Source organism: Heloderma suspectum, chromosome 12, assembly GCF_057233095.1.
Source record: "Heloderma suspectum isolate Gila_16-S chromosome 12, 16-S_ref, whole genome shotgun sequence".
NCBI lineage: Eukaryota > Metazoa > Chordata > Lepidosauria > Squamata > Helodermatidae > Heloderma > Heloderma suspectum.
The window spans coordinates 4,597,874-4,610,284 of record NC_139469.1 but is presented as its reverse complement, the minus strand read 5'-3'; the positions used below and the strand labels follow the sequence as shown (position 1 = coordinate 4,610,284).

General features: G+C 50.6%; 1 protein-coding gene across 9 annotated transcripts in view; it reads right to left on the bottom strand.

Moving 5' to 3' along the window:
* TOM1L2 (target of myb1 like 2 membrane trafficking protein) overlaps positions 1-12,411 on the bottom strand; it is a 67,081-nt gene that overhangs the window by 12,664 nt on the left and 42,006 nt on the right. For 8 of the 9 annotated variants that reach the window (XM_084818161.1, XM_084818159.1, XM_084818156.1 and 5 more), the window contains exons 11-12: positions 10,626-10,743; positions 7,010-7,085 (exon numbers count right to left, since the gene is read on the bottom strand). In XM_084818161.1, the coding sequence (XP_084674287.1) occupies positions 7,010-7,085; positions 10,626-10,743 (194 nt within the window). Of the gene's footprint in view, positions 1-6,672; positions 6,840-7,009; positions 7,086-10,625; positions 10,744-12,411 lie in introns of those variants that run through there. The other variant, XM_084818164.1, reaches the window with a different exon arrangement.

Below are 12,411 nucleotides of genomic sequence, written 5' to 3'. Positions count from 1 at the left end.
ATTTAGAAAGACAACCCCCCTCCCCATTTTCAGCCCAGTTTGATCGTTTCATGGGAGGGGCTTTTAAGCAACGTCTCTAAGGTCTGAGGGATGTGCAGCAGGGTGCTCCTCTGTTCACCCAGCCCATTCCAGGGACACCGGAGGGAACTGCCAACAGACGACAGCTCTTTGCCACACTGCTACAGCGCCATGTACACCCACAGTGCCTATGCACTTGCGACACCTTTGGCATCGTCAGTTCTAGTACGCGCTCCGTTAATGGACATGGTTAAGAGCTACTGCTAGTTGAGACAGAAACTGGGTTATGGATTAATTGGACTCTAGGGAAAGCCAAATATCTCCACATTAAAACGAACAAGGGTGAGGAGACGAAGAGAGGGAAGACATGGCACGCAGGTGGCACTCGTCTGGCCAGTCCCAAACATTTGTTATTATGGCCTTCACGAAGGCAGCAGTATCCTTTTCCCAAGCCGAACAAACACAAGCCAAGTGGAAATATGGTCAGGGCAGCGAGGCAAAAAGAGTGTTCCATTTTCTACAAGGAAAAAAATGTTTTTGGCTTCTCTGCCCCTTGGGAAGGGTACCCAAAGGGAAATGACTGAATGGGTGGGATGGTTCATAAGGGGGGAGAGCTGGAAAAAAATGCTGTAATGCACCTGAGGGCCTGGAAAGAAAAAAGAGGTGGGGAGATACCATCTTCCCCCTTCTCCACACCTCCCAGGCTGTAGAGGAAAAAACAGGTGCTGTTTAAGTCCTCTCACAGACATCAGGAGAAGAGGGCTGCTTACCAATAGGTATGGCTCTGCTCTCGCGTGGGAGGGAGCGGAAGCTTCTGCAACACTGGGACAGGACTGAAGCACACGACCTTGCCTCTCGGCTGCGTGAATTTCACCCCCTAACCCAGCCTTCCCCAACATGGTGCCCTCCAGATGTTTTGGACTACAGCTCCCAGCATTCCTGGACATTGACCATGCTGGCTGGAGGCTGATGGGAGTTGAAGTCCAAAACATCTGAAGGGCACAGAACCGGGTGGCAGGGAACCACTGCGTGGGGCGGGAGGAGGGAAAACCCAAGGCTCTTCCAGCCTGGCTCACATAGCACCAAACTGACGTACGGCGTTACATCTGAGCACAGCCTGTATCTCATTTGACTCCCTGTTTGTGGATGCACCAATTCACTACCTCAATCTCAGTTTGCCTGGGTGTTTTGCCCCCAAAATGACAGGTTTTCCAAGAAACTAAAAAGGATTGTGGAAGCACCCCCAAAACCCCTTGCACCGGCCTGAAGAGGCCTTTCTTCTTACTGGTTTGCGGATGCTTTCACCAGTCTAATTTTGCCAAGGAGCATATCTACTACACCAGACTGGTTTTATAACAGTTTTAAGAGTCATGGCTCCCACCCTGTCACCAGGCAAGAATCCTGGAAATTGTAGTGCGAGGAGAATAGCGATGTTCAGAGACTTCAAGTCCCTCCCAGAGAACTACAGTTCCCACAATTCCCTGAGGACAGGGGATGACTGTTCAACCAGTTTATGCTGGCAGCATCGCACAGCTCTATATTTAGCCATATTTCGTCTATCAGCCTTGCCTCCCTTCTCTCCCCATTTTGCGGGATATTTGTTTGGAAGCAGTAGCGCAGTTAAGTAATTTTAGACTCTGGACTTACATAAGAACCTAAGAACCCTGCTGGATCAGACCAAGGGTCCATCTAGTCCAGCATTCTGTTCGCACAGGGAGCAGCCAGCTGTCGACCAGGAAACCACCAGCAGGACAGAAGTGCAACAGCACCCTCCCACCCATGCTCCCCAGCAACTGGGGTACACAGGCTCACTGCCTCTGGTACTGGAGGTAGCTCATTAATGCTACCTCCAGTACCAGAGGCAGTATGGTCTTACACCCCCCCCACACACACACACATTTAGATGATAATGTGTATCACCTGCTGCATTTGGAGGCCCTCTTCATTCCATGGAGCAGGGCCCTGGACTGCTGCTCAAAGGTCCTGCCCTGACGGAACCACTGTTTGGAAGCGCTTGCAAGAAAAGCGCCACTCCCTCTATCCCGCCCGCCAGCACGTTTGCAGAGAGAAAGACGAACATTGTACAGTGTGGTCTGAGCTTGGTACACTGAAGTCTGGCTTGGTACTTAGTGCCACAGGATCGGATGATTAAAATTTTTTTGAAAGGGTAAGAAAAAAAAGCGCTCCCCCATTTATTAAAGACGCAGAACTTGTGTTTACCCCAGGGGGTGGAAAGTGGATACTGCGCAGACATAAAATAAATTGAGACAGTAAAAGGAACCTCAGAGGCCCATCCTGGTTTTGGAAACAAATATGGTAACAGCCATACATGTTTCCCACACCCCACACCCCACTGTTGAAAAAGATTTTCCCCAAATCTCCCAGGCTTAGCCAGTCCTGCCTCCATCTCTCAACAAAGGAGGACCCACCTCCTTGTACTGTCCAATTCGGGGTCTTTCAACAGGTTGAGTGACAGGTAAACAGAGGGCGGTTATGCTATTTGAAGGAGATTGGGGTGAGGACGACAAGAGTGGGGGGGTGTCACTTGACTGGCGAAATCCTCCTCACCATTCCTTGGGTCATTAGCCACTTGTCTATGGGCTCCATGTCTGAGCTCCCACCTTTACCTCTCCTCTGTGTGTTGAGAACAGAAAGTCCCATTAAAATACAAGACAAACAGATTTTTTTGCGAAAGCTGTAGCAACAATAGTGAGATGGAGATAATACGATGCTTGCTGAAGAAACACGCACGGCCTCCAGCCGCGGACACTTTGGAAAGTTTCCTGAATTCTGTTCCCCACCCAGCCCCTCACCTGAGGTCTGTAAATAGCCCTTCGCCTATGGAGAACAGGAATTACCTGAGGGTGACCATGTGGAGAATTTCTTGTAAATTCAAAGTGAACGTAGGTAATTTATATGAGGGCATACAGGCTAGCAAAACGTTTCTATGGACTTTATTTATGGCCTGCCCTATCCCCTTCCCAACGAGTGACACCTCAGCCTTCTGACCAGCCAACACTATTCTACACTGAAGGGAGAGGCTCTTTCGTCTTGGGCACACCCTTGGGGAAGCAGCAGGCTGTGGCCTCCTGACATGCCCAGCTGGGGCCAAGGATGTGCCCCCCCGCCACTTGAGGGGACACCCTCTGGGGTCAAAGACATGAGTTTCTGTAGGAGGTCGTAATGCATAAAGTGGCCCTTACGCAAAAGACGCATTATCTGTACTAAATGCATTACTAGGATACAAGAATAACATGAGATAGAAAGCTAACAGCACAACTATGTATACATTTTTAAAACCTGGTACATTTTCATTAGGCACCTGAAGGCTAGCAGCTGTCCTGACCCTCAGCCCTTCCAATGTTCAGCAGAGGATTCTGATGAGAACAGGCTACTTCCTCAGGGGTAGGACACTCAGAGCTTCTTCAGGGCCCTCCTGGACAAAGTACACAGTCCTACCACTGTCCTCTGGATGAATCCCTGGCACAATCCCTTCATTCCCTCCCTCCCCCCAGCCTCAAAGAGGTCCCAGGCTACAAAATCAGGTGAAGGCCCTTTAACAGTCCAGCCAGTTCCTCCAGGAGGGGCAAAGCTGACCATATTACAGGTCATGTCAGCCGACATAAGGCTTCAGTTGGCTTTAGCTCCCTGCTGAGACAACATCCTCCTATCGTCCTTGTAGGAGAGAGATCCAGCTAACAGGACCCACTTGGAGCTATCCAAGGTCCTATTTTCTTTTTGCCTTGTTCTGACTACCATCAGATGCTACCAGCTTCCCCTGAATGCCTCAAGGGACCACAGAACAAGACAGCAGCCTGGTGCAGTTCAGGAGGACAGGGGCCACCACTGAGGGAACCCTGCTTCTTATAGCCAGCAGTCACAGCTGTGACACTTGGAGAAGACCTCCTGAGACAACTTAAGCATATGGAAAGAATTGCTCTGTAAAGTCTCCCACCCATTTACCAAGGCCTGACCCTGCTTAGCTTCCAAGGACACACAAGACCAGGTGTATCCAGGGTGGCAGGGCAGTAAACACTACCCAGGTATCCAAAACCTGGGCAGTTTAGGGCCTGCAATCCTGCACATGCCTACTCAAAAGGAAATCCCATTGAGTTCAATGGAGCTTACTCTCAGAAAGGCGTGTAGAAGATTGCAGCCTAAACGTAATAATTTAGGCTAAAGGTACCATGAGATGGTAGAGAAGAAAGTTATATAGGCTTCTCCTTCCAATCCCTATTTGTGAATAAGTCATAATTAAAAGCATTTGTAAGTTGGTTTAAATTATTCTGAGCATGACAATTTCTGAAGAAGCCAGGAAACAGCTTCATCTTACATCCATATCCAAAACAACATGCAACTTAAGCTCCCTGTGTGTTCCTGTTCCCTACTAAAGAATGCCACCAGCTTCAATTCCTATCATGCAACACATTTTTCCTCTTCCATTTATAATCCTCAACTATTCCAATAAACACAGGATGGCCATGGGTGATTAAAAAATGGGGTACTCCAACTGAGTGCTGCAGTTTGCCAACGCCTTTTGGGTTTTGCTGAAGAGCAAAACGCTCAAGTGACATCTCGACAGGTGGGCAAAGTCTGAAAAGAAGCACACCTTCAAATACTTTGACTCACTGGGTCAATTCAGACAGTCCCTTTGAACTGACAACACTCAAAGGCTGATAACAGCTGTGCTGACAGAGGAAGGACAAAGAGCTCAGGGACCTGAAGCAGGAATTAAATGGGACTGCATGTTAATGAAAGAAAGGACAGCGGTAGCCCAAAGCGTTCTCCTTACGCAGGGGTGTTCAACTTAAGGACCGCGGGCCAAATCCAGCCCTCCTGGGTTCCCCAGTTGGCCACGCCCCTTTCCCCCTGACCGCCAGTCATTTGCTGGTGTCTCAGCTTTTCTGCAGTCTTCCCCCCACTCTAAAAGGTCCACGTTCCTCTCCTGAGGCTTTGTTACTGGCAGTAGGAGCTTTAAGCTAAAATATCCTGGTATCTGGGGTATTTTGACCACATCCCCTTTTGCCTTCAGTCCCCATCACCACTGGAATGCAGCTTACGTGAGTTCTCTGAAATGGAATCCAGGCCCTGGGCTGAAAGGGATTTGACATCCCTGTCTTAGCGCAGGGTGCAAGCTTGTCCCCAAATTCTTCCCCAAGATGTTTTGACCACCCATCTCTCCTGCCCACTGCCCAAGGGGGAAGCAGCTTTTCTGCATATCATTGTGGCAAATGGAGCCACCAGTCCATGTAGTAAAAGTACACAGCACACAACAGGACCCTTGAAAGCAGCGCAGTGTAGCGGCTAAAGTGCTGAACCCGGACCAGGGAGATCCAAGTTCAAATCCCCACTCAGTCACTGGTGACCTTGGGCCAGCTGCAGTCTCTCTGCCTAACCTACCCCACAGGGTTGTTGCGATGATAAAGTGTGGAGCAGCCAGAAGCAGGCAGAACACTGCCTTGCACTCCTTGCAGGAAAGGCAGGACATAAAGTTGACTAAATAACTATGTAAAAACTTAGGTGAAGTGGTTTATGGGTTATGATGCATAGTCCACGTTCTCCCTGCTTTCAAGGCTGCTTACAAATAAATCTGAGAGCCCACAGAAGACAGCTATCATTGTGCCTTAGGATGCTGGCTGTAGCACAGTCTGAAGAGCCACAGACTGCAGCCTCTGGGAAGGGAGCAGAAGCTTGGAGAGAGAGAGCCGAAGGCGCCCAGGAGACAAAAGGCTCCTAGGAGTTTCGCCAACCGTCGTCTGAAGATTGTTTCCCCTCCTCCCTTCCCATCCCTTTTTCCTTGTAGGTTGTGTCTTTTGAGATGGCAAGCCAGCAGGCAGGGGCTGTTTTGCTTAACCAATGGTTTGTAAGCCACTCCGGGAGCCTTTCTAGCTGAGGAGCGGGATGAAAATACTGTAAATAAATAAGTAAAATAAGTAACAGCGAGCAAAGAGGAAGTGGCTGTTTGTTTCCTCCCAAAAGGATGTTCCTCACAATGAACTAGGGCACCTCTTACAAAACTGCCCCGTGCTATTCCTTAATGCATCACACCAACATGGGAGAGAAGCAAGTGGGGTTGCAACATTCCAGAACAGCCTTCCCTCGCCTGGTGCGATCCACTCCACCCCCTCCTCTTCTGCTAGTCCAAAAGAAACACACACACACGCCCTGTGGTATGCTCTGCCTCTGCCCACTCAGGGTCCACCTCTCTCGCTTCTACTGGCCTCATTCAGAAGCCACTTCCCTCGATTCCTGCCTCTTTCCTCGACCACCTTACACACTTAAGACTTATGACTGCCCTGGGAGGCTACACAGATTCCCCCACATAAGAAGGAAACTCTGTCATGGTGGTGAAGGGGGTGGGGGGAGTGGAGGGGAAGCGGCCGGGATGCTGGCTCTTGTGCACCCTCAAGAGGACAAAAGGCGAAGACAAAGGGAGGAGCCAGCAAACACGCACTGCTGCTACCCAAGGTATAAAAGCAAAGGGGGCTGGAATTCGGAGGAAGGGATTCCTCGTCTGAAGGGGAAGAAACCTCCTCTACCTATCCAGTGAAGACGATTAAAAGAGACCCTCATGCACCACATTCTATTCAGCTCCCTGGAAAGAAGCACGTTTGGAAAGTTACCTTTACCCATGGAGAGATCATTTATACCTTTCTCCATCCAGAGCCAAAGGTCACTAATTTACACACTTGCCTTCAGATTGCTGCCAACACAGATTCCTAGAAATCCAAGCACTTTGTAACCTTACAGAAGATTCATGCTAAGCGTGCCTTCCAGCTCTTTCCAGAGAACAGCATTAAGAATTTGATCCTGAAACGTCTCTGTGAAAACATGATTTAGCCCCACTGATCGGGGTGATCCCAGCGCTCTCTGAAATGTCAAGCTGGACACCAGAAGCCACAGCGTCGCACGCCAGAAGGCGCGCCCAGCAAAGCTTGAGATGGACGTCCTCCTCCATGTGTAATGAAACCGGGCAGAAGGAGCTACTTACCCCTCCTGTGGTCTGTTTCCGAACATCCAGTGCAGACGCCAGTCCCCGGACTGCCTGGGGGTCCTCGTAGGTCACACTGAAGGGGAGGAGAGAAGACGAGTGTCGTAAACAGCCTAGGCAGCAGCAAATGCCACAGCAAATACATTCCAACAGCCTTCCTCAACCTGGTGCCCTCCAGATGTTTCAGACTTCAACTTCCAATAGCCCCAGCTGGCAATGGTCAGGAATGCCGAGAGTCATTGTCCAAAACATCTGGAGGGCACCAGGATGGGAAAAGGCCACATTATAACGAGACTAATGCACATCAGTGTCTCCTACAAAAAGAATGAAAAGAAAAGTCCCAAGAGTGTTGCCGGGCACAGCCATGTAACGGCTAAACAGGGAGAGAGAGGGAAGTCTGTAACTCCAAATCATGCCCAAACGAGAATCAACATGCAGTCACGTGTATGCATCCTAACCTAGGACATAGGATTGCACCCTTAATCTAGGGTCTTCAACCAACTGCTTTGCAAAAAAGGTCAACAGAGGCAGCAGCAAAAAGGTCGGACGCTCTTTGTGCAGTCCCTTCCCACCCCCTTCCATTCTTCCCAGACTTCCCTAACACTGCCCTGAGCTTTTCCTTGGAGTTGGGAGGAAATTGAAGTAGGGAGAATAGGTTGATTTCCTCCCCCCCGCCCCTTTGCCAGATTGTTAATGGCTGGGGACAGATGAAAGCCGTCTCAGAAAGTTGCACAGAGTTTGAAGCAGGCTGCCCTGTGTTCAGTGTGTAACTGAATCCCCCTTTCGCAGAACAGACTTTGCATTGTTTCTACGCCTTTTGTCCAGAGACTACAATGGGGTGAAAAGGGAACAACTGCCATTCGGCTCCTCCCCTCCTGGTCTCCGTTCGTAGCTATTCCACCTGCCTGCAGCAGAGGGCTGGCGAGACATCGGCCTGGCTGGGACCAACTTGCTCCTCCCTTCCCAGAACGATCTCAAAGCATCATGGCAAACTTGCTCATTTCCCTCTTCTCCCCCAGTCCCTGTTTTTACCATGTCTATTAAATTGTAGCCCATTCCCATGATGGCTGGGAATGATGGGATTTGTAGTCCAACCCCTCTGGAAGGCACCAGCTTGGGGAAGCGTGGTCTAAACAGTGAACCGCCTTGAGTATACTGGTAGCCAGGCAGCAACGAAATGTATGAAGGCAGGCAGGGGAAGAGCACACCAGATCCTGCTCCAGCCATTCTGTTCCTCATCCCTACAGGGCTATCCAGCACCATCTGCCCTTTGAGAAAGATCCTGATTACTTATTATGCTATAGATGAGAGAGGGTATTTAGTTACTGGTATGTTGCTGCCTTGGAAGGATTTCTATCCTGAAAGGCAGGATATAAAATACCTGAAATAAAATAAAGAAATAATATAGTCCCAGGGACAGTCCCAGGGAACATAGGACAGCTCGTAAAACTCCTTTGAGGTCGGAGACGGTGCCCCAAGCTCGGAAGGGGGTTGGAGATCCGCCCCTCTCCTCCTTGCAGCTGGCGTGGAGAGGACCATGCTGAGATCGGAAACTCAACCTCAGAGAGGGGGATAGGGGGGCGTTCCAGTGGGTGGGGAGAGGAGGAGACCAGGGAGACAAGATACAATTTATCCTGAGCCTCCGAGCCTCCCCTTCTGAATTGCCCTTGCTAGATGGGCTGAAAAGCCTGTCCAGTGAAATCTGGAGGGTGGGAGGACGGGGAGGCAAAGACCGCCTCTGCCACTCCTCCCAACCTGCATTGGGTTATCAAACTGAGTTTGGGGGCTTCCATTCACTAAGGGTGCAATCAGTAGGACTGCACTCTAACTGTAGTTAATTAATTAGTTAAAATGTGCGTGCATGCCGTGGGAAGGAAAACCTCACACAAACCAATTACTGTCCATCTCCAGGCAAAATCCCCCAGCAGTCCCCTCTGTGGCCTGCCGCAGCACTGCCTTACAATGAGCTTGCTCTGTGGGTTCAGGCGGTGTGCACGTGTGCTTACTGTTCAGGGTGTGAGCGCATGCACATGCCCTTAATTCACACCTCACCCCCACTGTGACCAGTAAATGTCACATATCCCAACACCAGGAAGGCAGAGGGAGCTGAAGGTCCAGCCATAAATCAACCACTGGGTGGAACTAAAGGGCCAAAAGCACGAACTCACTGGCCTGTGCCTGAACATCTCTGGGAGAACTTTGCAGGCTATAATTCATCCAAAAAGTCTCCAGGGAGCCTGTATTACTCTGTTTCAACTGCCTAAGAGGTGGTGACAGTGCAATAACTGTGCCTTCCAAAATAATGGATCGGTGAGGGCAAGACACTCCATTAGGTTTCTCATGGAAAAGCTGAAGCCCACAAAAAAACGACAGCCCTGTGTTTCACGCTGCATTACTGAGACGCCATGATTACCATATACTAAAAGGGCCCAGACATTTCATTCAAACTGGCTTTGGGTAGTCTGAAACAGGGCAAAACAGAGCTTAAAATCGATGTAATGGGGGAATGTGAGATTCAGGAATTGTTAGCCTAGCCTTCCCTAACTTATTTACTTTCTCTCTCTCTCTCTTTCTTTCTATACCACCCGATAGCTGAAGCTCTCTGGGTGGTTCACAAAAATTAAAAGCACAGAGTGCAGCATAAAACAACATAAAATATGAATGCTTAAAACCACAATATGGTTTCTGGTACAACCAGAATAAAACTTAGCAATGCAGATATTTAAAATACAGATTTAAAACACCAGAGCTAAAAGATTAGGAAGCTAAAATGCTAAAATGCTGGGAGAATAAAAAGGTCTTCACCTGGCACCAGAAGGAGAACAATGTAGGTGCCAGGCAAACCTCTCTAGGGAGCTCATTCCACAGCCGGGGTGCCACAGGAGAAAAAGCCCTCCTCCACCCGCCTCACTTCCTTTGGCGGGGGCTCCTGGAAAAGGACCCTTGAGAATGATCCAAAAAATGCTGACTGGGAATGGTGGGGGCTGCAGGCCATCCTATCTGGAGGGTACCAGTTTGGGGAAGGGTGGTGTAGCAGAGGAAGAGGAGGACTGAAATCAGACAGAATTCAGACCCCTCCTCCACCATGAAAGCTCACTGGGTGACATTAGGCATCTCTCTCTCTCTCTCTCTCTCTCTCAGCCCAGCCTACCCCACGGGGCTGGAGCAAGGATAGAATGCACGGGACGATCAGGATGACCTCGCACACTGCCCTGAGGTCCCTGCAGGGAAATCAGGGTAAGAGCGATGCAGAAAAGGCCCTGCCCACATCTCTTGATGGGCAACACAGCCCACGTAGGGGGAGCTGACTCTGGACCCAGAGCAGTCGGTGTGCGAGCGCTGACAGGCCCTGTCGGAGTTGCAGGGAGCCAGATGGAAAAAGGGCAGGGGAAGAGCAGGGCTTGATCCGATTAATGGCATCCCCACCTCAGCCCCAGGCAGCAAGCGTTGCTTGCTTAACAAGAGAAGGGCAACCTTGTGGAAATCCCCCTCCTAATAGAGACTCTCTAACTGGTCTAGGATCTGAGCCCATGATCCACAGGTTGACTGTTGGCCAGCAGAGTTCCCTAAGAGTGAAGCGTGCAATAGCCCCCACCCCGCGGCAGCCCCTACTTACGTCTTACGCTGATCTGCCAGCGAACTGCCTCTCGTCTGTGCAAACATGTCGAAGTCGTCACGGGGATTGGCAGGCTGGAGGGAGCTGAGCGTTCCACTCACGTTGCTTGTGCCCAAATCTACAGAAGAACAGAGAGAGGAAAGATGGAAGCTATCAGAGAAGGCCAGAGAGTCATGGGATCGCGTGGCTCAAGCAAACAGCCAGGAGAAGGAGGACAAAAGGCATGTTTTGCTTTGAATGAGCACCTTGCCTGCCTCCTTTAGACAAGTGAGCGGGGATCCCTGGCACATCTCAAGCAACCCCACTCAACCACTAAGCCTGTAGCAGGAGATAGGGATTTACTGCACACTTCACCCTTCCTCCAAGACAGAGAGCCAAAATCCATGGGCCAAATCTGGCCCACCTGAGGGCCACATCCAGCCTTCCAAGATTCCCCAGATGGCCCCACCCACTTCCCCTGGCCACACCCCCTTTCCCCATACCACCCATCATTTGGCTGCTTCCTAGCTCGTGAACGGGTTTCTTCCCATTCTAAAAAGTGGAAACAGCTCTCCTAAGACTTAGCTGCTGGCAGTAAGAGCTTTAAGCTAAAACAATCTGTTTTCTGGCCTCACCCCTTTTGCTTCTGGCCCCGCCATTGGAATGCAGCCCCCAAGAGCTTCTCCCAAATGCAGTTCGGCCCCCAGGCTGAAAGAGGTTCAACACCCCTGCTCTGAGTGGACATAAAATTGCACCACAGCCATGCGCAAGAACAGCATGATGGCCTGGCACCCACTCTCTGCAGGGGATGAACAGCGGCTGAGAAGCTACGGGGCATTGTGGACAGGGCGGGGGGTGCTTAATCCTTCCCCTGCCACCACTTTGCTCCTGAAACTTGCTCTCCACACCTCGAAGGAGTCCCAGCTCCCGTGTTTGCATGGTAAACGTGGCTCTGAAAGCCTACTTGGGGCGGGGTGGGGGGGTGGAAGGAAAGCAAGTTCCAGAGGAAGAGCAGCAGGAGGGGAAAGGGTTCAACAGCCTGTTCTTCCGCAGCCCCCTCCACCGCAAAGTGCCGTGACCCATGGATGCTCTGCAACACACAGGGGGCCGTTGGGCTGACATAACAAATAGCTGAAGCGTCATGCAGACGTCCCCAAGCGGGTGCCCTCCAGATGCGTTGGGACTGCATGCTGGCTGGGAGTTTTTGGAGATGCAGTCCAAGCGCATCCGGAGGGCACCCGCTTGGGGAAGGCTGGTGTAACAGAACAGGCAATTTGGCTCCAAGAGTCCTCTGCTTGGCACCAGCAGCTGGTGGCCAGGTTGGGGTTTTTTTTGGTTTCATTTATAATGTTGTTACACATGCGCCCCCCAACTCCAAAGTTCCAGGGGTTCCAGCACTTACTCTGTGTTCCGGTTCCTTAAAAGGAGGTTGCTGGAGGCTGATGGCATTTTTGTGACGGGAGGTTTATTTACATGTTATCTACAGGCTAAGCATGAGACGAAGGGGGTGCGCAATGCTAACACTCTAACAGGTTCCTGTTCCCCATCAGGTTTCTAGGGGAACCCATATAGTCCTGTAGGATTTCCTGCAGAGAGCAACGTCATTTCTCTGCCTCTTTTCCAGTCCCAGTACAGACCGACTGCTACAGACACATACACATCCTTCTGTCGTTCTCACAGACCCCTGAATTATGCATATTCTTTTTGGGGGGGAGGGGAGGGAGAGAGAAGTAATCCCCCTCCCAGAATAGACTTCCTCTGGGCCTCTCTGAGGACAGGAAAATCCTGCCCCAAGGACAACCATCAC